We start from the raw sequence: 15,653 nt of genomic DNA, 5'->3' as shown, positions 1-15,653 counted from the left end.
CCCTAACAAAGAAACAAATTACATGACTCAGTTTTGCAGGGTTTTTTTTTTTTTTTTTTTTTTAGAAGTTCATTTTGATTTATATTCATTAATGGCACTAACATTTAAAAAATGAGAGTCAGATCTCCAAACTCAAACTACAGTAAGTGTCCAGCTGTAAAACCAGTTGGTGCTCACCTCTCTTCTCTGTGAGGCTCTGCACAAAAAAAAGTATTTTTATCTTGTTTTCGATATTTTTAGTGTTTTGTCTGCATCAGAGCATAACCTTGAAACTGTATTGTCAGAATGTTAGAATTTACAAATGCTTATCAACATAAACTAAACTGAAGACTTTTTCCAGAAACAGAAAGTTGTTGACTGCTTCAAAATCACCTGTTTGGAAAATTCCAGCGGTAAATCAGTCCATCAGGTAGGAGTATTGTGATTGGGTATGAAAGGGGCGTCCTCAAAAGGCTCAGTAGTTCACAAGGGAGGGTGGGGCCAGGTTCACCACTTGGTGAAACACATAATTGTATTAAGGATATTTTTACTATGAGCTCAGGAAGCTCAGATTGTATAACATTGTATGACAGTTCCACAAAATGTTCACTAAATATCGTCTCTCAAGTTGCTGTTCAATCCGGAGGCAGTAAAATAATAATGATTCGTCAAAGTCCCTACAATTACATGACTTGAAACCTGGAACACAGCAGCAGGACGTCCTCCCAGCATTTGAGCTTCCCACCCTCAGTGTGGAAAATGGCTGCTGTGTGTGTGAATATGGTCTATTGGAAGGTTCGATCTGGAAAACCCCACTTTTATTCAACACATATCAGTTCTGCTGTCTCCGATGTGTCTTTGAACTTAAAATATTTTCTGTCTGTGTGTGTGATCGAAGCAGGCCTGTGTTTGGTGATATGTATCTGAATTTACACAATGTCTCAGTGGACACTACAAGTTGTATGGCAATATTTAAAAATACTTGACATTTAAACATGTAGATGTAGATTAACCTTCTTTTTTCGAATTGCATTTAATCCCCTGTCTTCTGTAATTTCTCAAGTGTAAATCTCGTTTTAAATCACCCATTGAACCGAGTCCAACAGTCACCCTGCTCTTTTTCTTTTCTCGCCACACTGCTCCAGACTGAGCTTCACCCTCAGGCCGGAGCTCAAATTAACTTACTAAGCTCCTGATGTAAGAAGTGGCACACGACATTAGACGGCAGTTGTAAATGAGAACTGAGAGACTCTTGGTTCAGTCGGTCAGCAAAGGATCGTAACGTCCAGCATCTTTTCACCTCCGTCTCTATGAGGTTTGTTCTTCCCGACCATGTGTGGGCGGGGGAGAAAAAAGACCATTTCTGTTTCAGACTACATTAAAAATATATTTTTTAAAGCTTAAAAAAAGCATTTAATTTCATTTTGAATTGATTGAATCCAAAAAGGCAGTGATTTCAAACTTTCTTCCACCCTTTCTGAGACCGCGTCGATGTCAGAAGCTGCTGTGAGCTGGTACTTTCCCAGCATGCCGTGTACTGTTGACTGTACTGTGTGTCCTATAAGCCGCGCTGATGGGCTCTGCGTACACGACAGGGGAACCCGTGGGTCCGTGCGACACCTGCCATAAAGGCAACGGGATTAAGCTGTGTACATGTTGAATCGCTGGAACTCCCGTAAGTCTTCCACTTAAGATAATCCCTCGGTGTCTTGAAATAACGTCTTACTGGAGTGTGCGAGACAGCCAGCTGGTTGTTTACGGGCTGGAAGCAGCTTTGTTAACGCCAGTACTATATATATATATTGTAACCCCTGCCAGGATGAGGTAAGAGTTATAACAAAAGGTGTAACAGAAATACAATTGGTGAGTTCCACACATGTTCTACTAAGTGCTACATTATTACGTCTCACAGCCACCTGCCAGTTTGCTGAGAAAAACCTTTATTTCATCCAGAAAGAAGTAAAACAGTAGGTATGCCGCACCAGCAACAGCGCCTACCAGCATGTGACCTAATCTAACACATCAGCTCCTCTCTGGAGCTCAGGCACATAGAGAAAACGTCCAGTGATCTTCTCCAGTAATCCCTTATTGTCCTCGGGTTCCCCTCCCTCGTGGTGTTCCACTCTTCTGGTGCGATGTGTGAGAGGCCAACAGTGTTTACGTCAGGTTGCATAATTCTGAGAAATCGTCGTCAATGCACGAGACAGGAGGACACTACAATCTGCTGGTAAAGGAGGGAAACATGAGACGGGGTTTCTACACGCCGCACGACAGCGGCCACATCGGTCGCTTCGAAGTCACATCTGCATGCGTCCTCTGTGTGCTGAGGCCGCTGGTCGTCGAGGCCGTTCGCGGTCGCGGATCCCCCGTACCAAAATCAGACCTCCCTCGGGATGTTGAACCCTCGGGATGCCGACGGGCTGACGGAGAAGTTCATAGAGTTGTGACTCGTTGGGCTGTGCGGGAAGAAAGAGGGGATGTAGGGGATGGCAGCCATCAGCAGCGGGCTGATCTGGGGGTTCTCGTCGTGGGGCAGAGGGATGACCACGTCGTCCTGGTCCCACACATGGAAGGCGTTGTGAGGAAACGGGTGCGTTGGAGGAGGATGGCTGAAGGTCGTGCGCTGCTGGGGTTTGTCCTTGTCCAATTCTTCGTCATTAATCGGACCCAACACACAATCTAAAGAGGGGAGACAGGGGGTTCGCACACTTAATTCCACCAATGAAAGAAAGATTTGAGATCAGTTGCCGCTGAAGTTTTTTGCTCTTGATCACCACAAAAAAAAATGTTAAACTAAAGACCATCTTGCTGTGGGATCACTGCATTTTTAAGTTATCACGTTACACAGCACGGCGGCTCATGTCATCCCAGGTTATCACGTCACGACATGGTGCTGTATTGTCACAACGAGGACAAAGCTTCTCGTTTTAATGCCTAAAGTTGTGTGAGGTAAGAACGTGAGAACATCTTGGTATAAAAGTGAACGTCTGCTAATTCATTTTCATCTTACTGCCGTGGTAGCAACAGACGAGTACTGCAACCTCCTCTCTTCTCTCTACGTCACCACACTTGCGTGACTCCCTGTCTTTTTTTCCCTCCTGAGGCAGCTCTCTTTGCCTCTTTCTTTTCTTCAACCGTTTTTCCTCACTTGGCGTGTAGGGCAGTGCGAGCCGCCGCCATGAGGCCTGAAACTGGCAGCTTACACTGTTCCGCCATCACCAGTAAATACGGGGAATCCTGCTCTGTGCGTGTTCCAGAGCAGACAGGACCGCCTCTTTATAGAGCTCTCTGTCCTGATTGGATAAAGCGGGCAGGGATACCAGAAAATGTATTTCTCTCTTTCACTGCATTAGAGGAGACATTGGTTATTGACTGAACACACTGTTTGAATAGAGCACTAATTTAACACTTCTTTTACTTTACAAAATATCACTTGCAGCAGCTTTAAAGGAACTGATGGGGCTCGGGTGTAGGCTCCCTCTGGGGGACAGACATTGGGAACCACTGCTCTGCAGACTGAGCCCTTATGTAGCCTGACCTCCAACATGTAGGCCACTGAAGCTCTATGTACGACAGTCCATGCATCTAACTCTGAGTGTGTATGCTGCAAGGTGGGCAGAACTGCATGTATACATCAGACAGACCTACCTGCTATGTCAATGGCCAGATCCTTGATGAGATGTCCAACAATCGCATAGGCAACCCCAACAACCACCAGGGCAGCCATGAGCAGATACACCACCGCCTTCGGCAGAGGGATGAGCTCCTTGGGTGGCGGCTTGTACTGCTTGTACAGAGGGTCCATTGTCAGTGAGTAGGGGTAAGCCTGAGCCTCATCCGTGGAGTTCAAGCCGGTGAAATTATAGCCGTCCATGGTGAGGGGACCTCTTGCTCTGGCTTCTCACCTCCGCTCGCTTAAAACTGGACCCTGGCACCTGGCATGAGAGTGATGCTCCTCACCTGAAGCGGAGTTTACACGAGCAAGAAGACAAATCCTCCGATTCTGCAGAGAGAGAGAGAGAGAGAGAGAGAGAGAGAGAACAGAGTGATCTGTGAAAGGTGAAATCTGTGGGGCAGCATTTAACACTTTTGCATTCAACTTCCAGCCTCGGCGACCTTACTTTGACGCTCCGCATCCATCCAAACGACTGAGTGAGTCTCTCCCCTGGGTTGAACGCATCCAACAAGTTGAGCAGTTTGGCGGTCGTCCTTGTGAAGTGTTCAGCAGCCTGTGCGCCCTCCTCCTCCTCCTCCTCTTCCTCCTCCTCCTCCTCCTGCTCTCTGTCCTCTGTTTGCGCTCCTGAGCCGCCGCGTCCGCCCACTGCGCAGCAGACTGCTCTGCTGTGTCCACAGCACCACCTCTGCCACGGGCTTACGTGTCGCTGTGCCCTTAATTCCTTCAAGTTACCCAGAAGCCCGTCTCTCAGGAAATCAATCAGGAGCTATTTGGGCTGATCCACGTTGGTGTGAGTTTCCCTGATGTCAGGGAGGCGCTGGGATGTGGGCGAGTGGAAAGTTAAAAAAAAAAAAAAAGAAAGAAAAAGAAAAAGAAAAGAAAAGAAAAAGAAACACAATACTTTTACAGTGCAGTCCATTAAACGCAAACTGAAGTATTGTCTGCGTCATGAGATGGATGATACCTGGTAGAGGACGTGACAGCCTGTTGCACACACGCACATGGTGTTAAAGGTGCAGCTGTTAATTCTTGTTGTCATTGGCCTTTATTGGTTTAAAGGGGCCCTTACAATGACATTACATTGTCGTGGAACAAAACACATTATGCCTATCCACAAGGTGACACAAACAAACATTGCATTTCCTTTATGATAATACATTGGGAAGTGTTTTTATTAATGCAGCCTAGGCATGGGACGATATGAAGCCATGGTGTCGAAGTTATACCAGGCAAGAATAATTGCGACTCATGGTTTTATCATCAAAATATGCTTAAAACTCTGTATAATGGTACAGAAACGTGAATGTGAATCCAGGAAAGGCGTAGTCTTCAAAATAAATCAGGAACAGTGGCATGCACAGACTTTTTGAAGGGCAGGGGCAAAAAGAAGGGCAATTTAGTATGCATTCTGGCTCCTAAGAGGGCAGTTTATCATGTTTTAACCAGCCAAGGGGGCAGTTTAATGTGGTTTGCCAACCATGAGGGCACTTTGGCATGCTTTTTTATCTCCAAAGAGGGCACTCTAGTGCATGTTTTGGCTCCCAGGAGGACACTTTAGCGCAAGTTTTTCAACAATTTGGCCACGAGCGAGGGTGGTACAGCATCCAGCCAGACTGCAATTTCATTTCACAAGATCTGCCATCACAGACGCTGTGTTGGTTGCCGCATTAACTTTCAAGCAGTGGAGCAGTGTGATACTAAGATCATGTAAAACTCACGCTGTCTGGGCACCCATTTTTAAAAAACACTGCTCTTGACCCAAAGTAGGAGGAGGCGACCACATGCTGAAAGGCCCCTGAGTTAAAAGAGAACATTTAGCAGCATCCGATTCAGTTTCTGTGTTGGGTGGTTCACGGCAAATCCACAGTAACTGAAAAACAACATACTTTTTTAGGCTGCAAATATAAAACATTCATTGATTTGCAGTTGGAGTCGTCCTGTTTTGGATGTTAGAAATGACTTTTTGGCCATGAAGTGATTGCAGCAAACTACTTGGAAGATTTGACAGCGAGGGCTGAGTGGCAGAGCCGTATGAAGCTCCGTTAATACATCTGTGGATTGGACCTACCATTGGTCAGACCCTCTGCTAGATCCTGCCTAGCACCACCATGGGCTGACCTATCAAAGCTCCTCCTCGGCAGGTGGGGATGAGGCGAGGATCAGTCAAACACCCTCCAGTACATTATCGACTTGGTGTGTATCCCCTGTGAAGGATTCTACATGTTGTCACCAAGACCTCAACTGGGTTTAAAATTCATCTAGACAAACGTTTCCCAGCAGAGTGGATAGGTTCAGGTCTGCTGACGGGGGGGATACCCAGTCAGCTCTCTCGCCCCAAAAGGCCCGGATTAAAAAAGAGAATCTGTCAGAAGTCTATGACATGGCTAACAGATGGCCAGACTCACTGTCATCTGCGGGCGATTCAGGGCTCCTAATTTACGTTGCTAGTGTTTTGGATTGTAGGTAGACCGGGAACAACCCCAGACTTCTCTTGCTCTGAGGTTAATCTGCCACCACGTCCAGGGTCAAGACAAAGCACAAAGTGACATTACATCAGTTCAAGCTGAATGTGTGCCTCCACCAATCCCACAAAGGTCGCAGCACTCGTACGCACAAATCCCAACTCATAAATCGTAATCTTGTGGTCCGGTGCAGTGGAGGGATTAGCATTTGTCGTCCCCGTTAAATGCTTTAAAAGATTGTCAGCTGAGAGTGTAAAGTCCAGCCCTGAGGACGGCCCGTTGTGTCAGAGCTGCTCACTCACTGGGGTCGTGATCCTGATGGTTATATGAGGTGAAAAGCCTCCTAATCATCATCAGAGCATCACAGACTGTCATGGTGGCTGATAATGTGTGGATGAGAGTGCAGGAGACACACTGGGGGGGAGGAGGCATCACGCCAGCATCTGACCATCCACACACATCCAGGGTCCAGTTAGTCACAGTGGGTCGGATGAAATAACATGGCCCAAAAAGAAATTAAAAAACAGCAAAAGCAATTTCCTTATGTAAGAGCCATGTACAACACGAGTGGGCACCGCGTACAGGCAGGGATTTGGCAGTTGTTTAATTCCCTTCACCTCAAAGTGACGGTGGCAGACATGCAACGAAGCTGGAGGGGATGGAGGTCTTTATCCGTCCAGCGGTACCGCCTAGTACAACATCCTTCGAGCCCGCATGGATTTAAAGAGAAAAAATGAAATAAAACAAAACAGAGATTATCTGCTCAGCGCCGAGAACATTTTGCAGGGTGCTTAATTGTCTGGGACACAAAGTGAGGCAGAACTAAAAAAGGGAAACGTGAAACCAGAGAAAAAGCCTGGCGAATGCCAAACTGGAAAACACCATCTATGGTGTTATCTAAGAGAAAATACAGAATTTGAAATCCACTCTCTGCATTTATTCACTGCATCCAACCCAATATGTAGTAGATGCACCTTGAATGTGGCTGCTCCACTATTCTCTTGTCAGGGCAGCCGCCTCAAATTCTCCACTGGATGGAGATCTGGACTCTGTTATTGCTGCTCCAGGACATTAACAGAGATGTTTTGAAGTCATTCCTGTGGAGCTTTAGCTTTATGCAGCCGCTCCTCCCAGATCTCCCTTCATTTGACTACATTTATTTTAACCTCTACCCTCTGGGAGTTGTCACAGGTCTCTTGTTGTCTGCTGTCCCAAATCTCCTTCCCACGCTCTCACTCGGTTTTTGAGGACAGCCTGCTCGAGGCACAGCTGTGCCACACTCTGCTTCTCAATGACTGGCTTAAAGGAGAAGTTCACCCAATAATTAAAAATTCAGCCATTGTATACTCATGCAGATGGAAAGTCAGGTAAAGTTTTGTAGTCGAGGTGGGTAGATGATTGACATCTGAAATGTATAAAAGCAAAAGAAACACATGGTTCCATACAGCTTGCGTGGCATCAATCAATTCTCCAGAAAACGAGGGATCCCAAATTGATTTGAAGACGTTATTTACACCCTCATCACGCGGTCGAGCTCATGCACCGACGTGGAGTGTGCTAACACTTCTAGCCTAGCAGCTACAGTGAAGATTTTGGCTTTGAAAAGGGTGTTAACAGAACTTTTCTTCTCCAAGTACATTTCACCAACACTTTTCTACTTGTAATTAAGTGAAATTTGGATTTTTACTTTTGGTTCAACTTCTATATATTTATTGGTTGATTGACTGATTGATTGACTGATTGATCAGTTCATGTTGTGTCATGGTTTATTGTGACATTTTCACAATAGAACGTTTCATACCCCAGCAGAAATTGGGAATACTTCAATACATTTTACGACAGGTGCACGAGATTAAAACTGCCCAGAACAACACTGGTACCCATCTACAGAGCATCAGTGCGGTCAGATGTCTGCCGAGCCCAAAGGACACTAAAAGAAAACATCCACTCCAGCCACAGTCTGTTCACCCTGCTGCCACCTGGAAAAAGAGACAAAAGTGTCTGCTGCCATATGACTGGACCACGGGGCAGCTTCATTCCCCAGGCTGTCGACACCCCACAGTATATCATCAACACTCCATTTTACAAAATAGTTGCAGCACAAATGACCCAAACAATTTTTGAAACCCTTGTGGTCTAAAAAATGACAATAAATATACTGTGTAACATTATTTATTTATTAAAGATCTGATCAACATTCTTGACCTCTGGTAAACCACGCAAAATAATGACATGTTAATGATTGAGCCAGTAAAGTGCTAAAGGTAATCAGCATGGTGTACCTAACAGTGGTTGCTCATCTTGTCATCTGTGTGAGATTAACCAATTATACAATGACAATATCTGCATAATGGGATCAAAACCCAAAAGCCATCACAGGTAATTCCAAACAAGTAATTTATGCTTTGTTGTTTTGTGATAACAGTATTAACATTGTATACATCAGTAACCAGCAGCACATCTCATCCAGAGCTGTTAAAACTTCGCTACAGTAGTGTCTATGTATGTCTATACAATGAGTTTGATGTTGGAAAAAAGGGAGCTGAAAATACATTTTTGCTTAAGTGTTGTGATTGAGAGTAGAAAAATAGCCCTTTATGTTTACCAAAAATTGACTTCTGCATTAACAACACTGCACAACAGAGACTGCACAACTATAATGGGAGTTGTTTCCTTCACCCAAAATAAAGCATTCAAACATATATTCTACAAACCTGAGAGAAAACAAACATTGCCACTTTACAGGTTAGAATTATTTCAAATACTCTGAAAACTGCTGTGGAGCTGTCACGCATGTTACATCTTTAACTGCAGGCTCCAGCAGGGAGCGCTGGGCTCTATTTGCCCACAGTGAAGGACTGCAGCCCTGTGATGGCTCGGCCGAGGATCAGGGCGTGGATGTCGTGAGTACCTGGAGGAGGGGACAGGTGGATGAGGCGTTTATATACTCTAAAAGTAACGAAACAATTGAATTCAAACTAACCTATTTTGTCTGACTTCATATAACATGTGGAACTAAAGTCAATTCAAAACAGCTTATGCCTACTCCTCCCCCTCACCTTCGTATGTGTTGACAGCCTCCAGGTTCATGACGTGGCGGATGATGTGATACTCATCTGCTATGCCGTTTCCTCCCAACATGTCTCTGGCTTGCCGGGCGATGTCGAGGGCTTTACCACAGCTGTTCCTCTTCAGCATGGATATCATCTCTGGAGCTGCTCTGTTAAGAAAACACGCACATATTTGTTTTGTTTTAGGGTTAGTTATGCTTGTTGCCAACCACTTCCATCTAGACTGAATAATTGGAAATCATTGTGGCTAAGGGGTAGAGCCAGCATCTTGTTATCGGGAGGTCGCTAGTTTGTTTCCCCTGGTCTGCAGTATCCTCGTGCAAGATACTGAACCCCAAACTGCTCCAGATGTGCTGGTTGGCACCTTGCATGGCAGCCACTACCATCAGTGTATGAATGAATGTATTAATTACTGTAAGTCACTTTGGACAAAAGTATCTGCTAAATGCCTTAAAATGTGAATGTGACATACTTCATCAGATATTTGCTCTCTCTGAAAGTAACAGTCAGACATGATAACAAGACTTCCACCTCAGGTCAGAGGATAGAGTTCTTTACTTTTTCTCATCGATGAGTCTTCCCAGCTGCAGACAGGACTGTAGGCCGATCGTGATCTCCGTCAACATGTCAGCCATTTTTTTCTGCATCAGCTGATTTCTTGCCAGCGGCACGCCAAACTGAATTCTGATAAAGAAAACAACATTATTGTTATCCTTATGATTATCAATAAATATTCTTTAATAACATTTAATTTAATGAAGTGTAATTAATCTATTATAATAAACCCATGCATAAACACTACTAAGCACACATCACACAGACCTGTCGAGTGTGTACTGTCGAGCTGCATGGAAACAGAATTCTGCGGCACCCAGAGCGCCCCACGCAATACCATACCGAGCGTTGTTTAAGCAGCCAAAAGGACCCTGGAGGCAGCAAAAGGAGAGTGATGACCAATTGCTGCTGCATGTCATGTAGAATTTTAATTGCTTCAACTGTAAAACTCACACACAGCCACACTGTGTCATATGTACAACTACCAAGTTGATGAGTCACATGTGAGCGCAAAGGTGTACAGTTATTGTCACTGAGGTATCATCAACAACACTGACGGTTTCATTCCACTCACCCCAAGGCCGGTGGCGTTAGGCAGCAGGTTCTCCTCTGGAACCTCCACCTCGTCCATGACGATCATGCCAGTTGCCGAGGCTCTCAGGGAAAACTTTCCCTCGATCTTAGGTGTCGAGAGTCCCTTCATGCCACGCTCCAAGATGAAGCCGCGGATCTTCCCATCATCGCATTTGGCCCAGACCACAGCAACATCTGCCACTGGGGAGTTGGTGATCCTGAGGGTGAAAGCACAGAGTGTCAGGGAGATGCCTTCGTGTATATGTAGTCAGACCTGTACTTACCAACTACAAAAAAAGGTAATGCAACCTGATTTCTTCATAAATTTTCAATGTTGTGAACATTTTTTTCTTCAGACATTACTTTTGTCTGGGACCTAAAGAATTGTGAAGTTTATTTGTATGAAGTTATTAAATAACTACCCGTTCTATTCATGAAATGTGACTTTAGGAAAGTGCAGGAAAAAAGGCAGTGTCTCTGTGAGTTTATGTGGTACTTTAAGTGTGAAGGGCTCCACCATGTGGACAACGAACGACATTGAAAGCCACATGCAACATCTATCTTCATCTTTGAGACAGAAATGTTATACGACATTGTAAACAACAGATGAAGAAAAAAACAACAAAACAAAGAATAAAGCCAAGGTCACTGAAAAAGAACATCTGCCAGTGGTTGTTGTGTACCATGCAGGTTATAGAGAATTCAGTCAGAATATTTGGGTGTACATATACCTGACATAAACATCAGAGCCTTTCTGCAACCATCATTATTAAGGTCAGGATTTCTGGTACTTTAATATGTAGACACATCATCATCACTGTTTTTTCTATTTATGATTATGCAGGTTTTAATGTGAGTATGCATCTTGAGTGAGCTAACCAACAAATCAGGGGAAGATTACACTGGTGCAAATTACATCTTATACCACTTCCTTTGATCATACAGCAAATGAGGGGTTAATCTGCCCAAACAGATGAAAGCTATTCTCTAAAACCAGTGTGATTGCTGCTCCCTGAACTGGAGTAAAAAAAATATTATTTAGGACAAGAAACCAAAGGGAGATATCTGCATATGAACATTTAATTAACATATCTTCTTATTTTGCACATTCCCAGGACTCACCAGGTCTTAGAGCCGGTGAGAGAGTAGGTGCGACTGGACGGATTGTATTTGGCTCTGGTTTCCATGCCGGCCGGGTCACTACCATGGTTAGGTTCTGTCAGGCCAAAGCAACCCAGGATCTCTCCACGAGCTGGGAGGGACGGGAAAAAAAAACAGGAGCTCAGTCACTCATCATTGGCCTCTTCTGGTTAATCATTTAACATGTGATTCATCCTCACCTTTCTATTTCTGAACCATAAACCACAAACTGCCTGACAATAGACCAAAAGTCGTTAGTGCCTCTTACCCAGCCTGGGGAGGTACTTCTGTTTCTGCTCCTCTGTGCCATAGGCATTGATTGGGTGCATGACTAGTGACGACTGCACACTCATGACTGAGCGATAGCCACTGTCCACTCTCTCCACTTCTCTGGCAATCAAACCATAGGCCACATAGCTTGTCCCAGCACAGCCATAACCTTGATGTGAAGACACAGAAGGAGGTTATTTTCAGTGTTATTAAACATAGAATGTAAAGCATTAAATAAATGAATGTTCAAAAAAATCAAATAACTTTTTACTGGGTTAAAACACACTTCAGAGATTTCTCAAAAACAAACACACACGGCCAAAGTCCACTTCAGACTATCTTTGATGTGAGAAGATTTACAACAGAGGTATGGTAAAACTTTACAGTTCATGATAAAATGCTACAGTGAACACATATGCAGTCCATTATGTTTCATAACGTGATCATCAAAAATTAAATGGCATTTAGTGGGATTAACTTGGTAACACAGATGCAGTAGCTTTTGCAGAGTATGCCTGTCAATTTGAATTGACTTCTTTAAACTCACCTTTGATCGTTGGGCCCAGGACACCCATCTCTCCCATCTCTGACACAATTTCTCGATGGAACACTGGAAAAATAAATACAACTAGCTGTCACATGAGGCCAAGGTACACATAACATATCAAGAGCTCATTAAAGCTACTACATGTAACTGGTTATGGATCATTTTTAATCTACTCATCATCTTTCTTTGTGACCTGCACAGACCATCAGCGAGAAGAAAGGCTATGTATGTAAAACTAAAATAGTTATTTAGTGCCTGTCACTGGATACGATTCTCACATAGGTAATGAATCGAAAACAATTTTTATTGCGTAATGCTGAGGATGAATTGAGCAGTTTCACAGGCTTACTGTGCAACATTAAAACAAAGTTGACTTTGTTTCACCTTTGTCATCCTATGTCCAAAGAGACTGCCAGAATTTACACAAATAAAAAGGTCCTTGTACTAGCTTTAAGAATCTGTGTAGCATGAAAACTAACAGACACCTACACCAGATATAAGGCATGTGAATGTGACATGGGTACTCATGCTGAATGAAAAAAAAAAAAAAAAAATCAAGAAATATCCCACAGACTCACCTTCATTTCTGTTTGCCAGAAGGATGCGGGGCATGAGTTTCTCTTGGCAGTACGTCCGAAAGGAGTCTCTGATCATGATCTCGTCCTCTGTCAGCTGGCTCTCTAGGTCCAGGGCATCAAGCCAGTTGAACTGGAGTTTAGCTGTCAGAATAGAAAAAAATAACTGTTAGAAATATGTTCTGGAGAGAGTTTGAAAATTCAAAATATAATCTCTAACCTAGATGCCAGAAGTAAGTATCTATCAACACCTACAGGCTTTCGACTTCTGCTCAGTCTTCTCTGCATCTGTGGAAAATTCAAACCAGAAAAAAAGGATGTTATGCATGAAATATAATCAGCTCAATTTGGGAATAAAATTAAATAAAATGCATAAATAGACAATTAGATAAAACACTATTTTCACTCAATATCCAGCATAGTTAAAGGAAATACGGTCACTTTGTATTGTTAAAGCACAGTTAAAACTGCCTAGGTTACATTTAGATACACTTCCTTAATCTTTTAAATACAATTATATACAATCGTCTTTGTCAAATTACAGGCTCCACAATGTCAAATATAGCTTTAAATAAAAGGCTCCCATGGGCCTCCGTGTGGGTGGGTATGAAGGCTTTATGACACTGTCTAGAAGGGAAAGTTGAAACTGTGGGTGGTGAACTGTCCCTTTAAAGTATGTTACCACTGTGGCTGGCATGGTGTCATGCCAGGTCGTAACACTTACCCCATCTGGCAGGTGCTGCAGTTCCCTGGGCCCTGGACGCTGAGATGAAGGCACATCTCTGAGCGTTGATCAACAGACGGCCCACAGCGCCTCTCAATGCCATGATGATTAATCTAGCAAAAGAAAACATTTTCTCCATTTATTCCCATTCATAAAACTGGTAACTGGAAGTTGAATGTATTAGTCAGCCCTGTAGCTGGCAGTGGAGTACTTTATATTTCATAACTTTCTTTTCTGTATTGAGAACTGACCAACCCATCAAAAGACTTTTGTCTACTGACTGACTAATAAGCTAGAATTCACAACTCATGAACGTTTGATGCACACGAACGAGTGATCTGTGAACGTAGGGTTTAACAGCTGTGAATCAGAAATGCTGACAGTAGTACAGCATCAAGGTATTACCAGCTGCTGAGGCGGTTTCCTTCTCACTGATCCACCTCAAACTGTTTTATATAATGTCTCACGAAGAAAAGAGAAGAACGTGTCACGCAAACAGACCTTTAGTCCAGAGAGGCAACCCACTTTGGTGTGTAGCCAAGCTATGCTAGCTCAGCTAACCTGTGTGGCCTTAGGTAACTTTACTGTAGCAACAAGCTAATGGCGCTAGCTCATTACTTGAGTGTTACCGGCGTAACGAACGTCCATTACGAATATTGTACATGACATGACGAGCGCTGTGTTGAGAGTAGCAGTTAAAAGCATGGTGGCTGTAGTATAAAGAGTATTTACCTGTGTTAAAACGGGACAACTATCCTTGTCCTGGTTTTCCCTTTTCTGCCTCTCTGGTTGACAGCGCGGCGGCACTGAGCGTCAAAACACAACCTGACGTCATCACGTAAAGCGCACCAAAGCTGCGTCCATATTGAGTGTGGCAGTATCATTGAATCGTGTGCCAAACATTAAACTGTGGTCAACCACTCTTGCGCAGATTCGATCGTCTTGTCCATGTGAGGGCAGTACATACAACACCTGAGACCAGGACAAAAGAATATGAATACTCTCTTTATTGTTTATCTTTATATTATATTACGATCATCACCGAAGATGGCCGCCTTCAGAGGACACTTCAGCCTCCGCAGAGGACGCTGATTGGCTCAGTAGCAGAGGCGTGAGTGTTGGAGGAGTGGATGTCTGTGGCTATTATTATGTTTCAGTTCCCAGAATAAAAAAAGCAAGGAAGGATGAGAGCAGCTGCCAATTTCCCTTAAGGTCTGCAGACACAATTAATTCTTCTATTGTTCTCATATCAGGAATCACGCATGTATGCGCAATACTGACAGATATTCAAGGACAAGTTCCCAGAGTTTTTCTTACCTTCTTGCTTGTATAAAGCCTTTATATCATACCTTTTTTTCTACAAAGGCAAGCATGATAAAACAGTACCACAAGGGTGCAGCATCCAATAAAATAAGAGTCCATAGCATGTTGATTGTGGAAAGAAAAGTCTCGGTTTGACTGCAATCACTCTGGCTGAGGCAAAATCCCTTTGTGAAAACTGTTTTCAAATAAAAAGTTGCATCAGAAAAATGCAATTAAAGTTCAGAAAGAAGAAACTGAAGACAAATTAGTGTTTATAACAGTGGTGGAAAGCAACAAAGACATTTACTGTACTTCAGTATTCTGAGGTAGCCTACTTTGAATAATATTTTAATGTTATGCCACCTCTACTCCACCTAATTTCAGAGTGAAACATTGCGTTCACTCCACTTTATCTGTTCATCTGGCAGCTCAGTTTGCAATAACTTTACTGGTTTGTTAAAAACATATCAAGCACATAAGGTAGGATAAACTTTGAGACTGTAAATTAAATAACCCTAGCTACAATATGGTCCAAAGGCGACTACAACACACATTACGATGCTACATAGTAGCTTAATTCCTAGTAATAACAATTCTATAGTTATAGTTTCCAAGTTAATTTTACACACTTTTGATTAAATATAACTTTTAATTCAAGACTTTTGTGACTAATTGATTATTTTAAGAGTGATTTTGCTACTTTCATTCATCTGACAACCTTTTTGGCGCTGGCATGTATTATCTATTTTTCTTGTCTGACCACTCAAAACTCATGTGAA

The 15,653-nt window shown here is 43.3% G+C and overlaps 1 protein-coding gene across 1 annotated transcript; it reads right to left on the bottom strand.

Moving 5' to 3' along the window:
- Positions 1-8,273: 8,273 nt before the first annotated feature.
- On the bottom strand, positions 8,274-14,452 carry gcdhb (glutaryl-CoA dehydrogenase b). The gene is made up of 12 exons (XM_037088447.1): positions 14,305-14,452; positions 13,573-13,685; positions 13,104-13,136; positions 12,852-12,992; positions 12,274-12,336; positions 11,725-11,895; positions 11,439-11,568; positions 10,318-10,534; positions 10,011-10,114; positions 9,747-9,872; positions 9,177-9,337; positions 8,274-9,028 (listed from the first exon to the last, which is right to left on the bottom strand). Exons 2-12 carry the CDS (start codon positions 13,673-13,675, stop codon positions 8,955-8,957), a joined length of 1,323 nt encoding a protein of 440 aa, XP_036944342.1. The 5' UTR covers positions 13,676-13,685; positions 14,305-14,452; the 3' UTR covers positions 8,274-8,954.
- Positions 14,453-15,653: the final 1,201 nt, after the last annotated feature.

The sequence above is a fragment of the Acanthopagrus latus genome, chromosome 23 (assembly GCF_904848185.1).
Source record: "Acanthopagrus latus isolate v.2019 chromosome 23, fAcaLat1.1, whole genome shotgun sequence".
NCBI lineage: Eukaryota > Metazoa > Chordata > Actinopteri > Spariformes > Sparidae > Acanthopagrus > Acanthopagrus latus.
The sequence above is the reverse complement of the archived record's forward strand: the minus strand, read 5'-3'. Positions and strand labels throughout refer to the sequence as shown.

Coding starts and splice junctions, on each gene's coding strand:
- gcdhb (XM_037088447.1), bottom strand. CDS start 13,675: ATGGCATTGAGAGGCGCTGTGGGCCGTCTGTTGATCAACGCTCAGAGA. Junction 11,569..11,724: donor GAAGTACCTCCCCAGGCTGG/GTAAGAGGCACT, acceptor CGTCCCTCCCAG/CTCGTGGAGAGATCCTGGGT. Junction 9,873..10,010: donor CGACAGTACACACTCGACAG/GTCTGTGTGATG, acceptor TTTCTTTATCAG/AATTCAGTTTGGCGTGCCGC.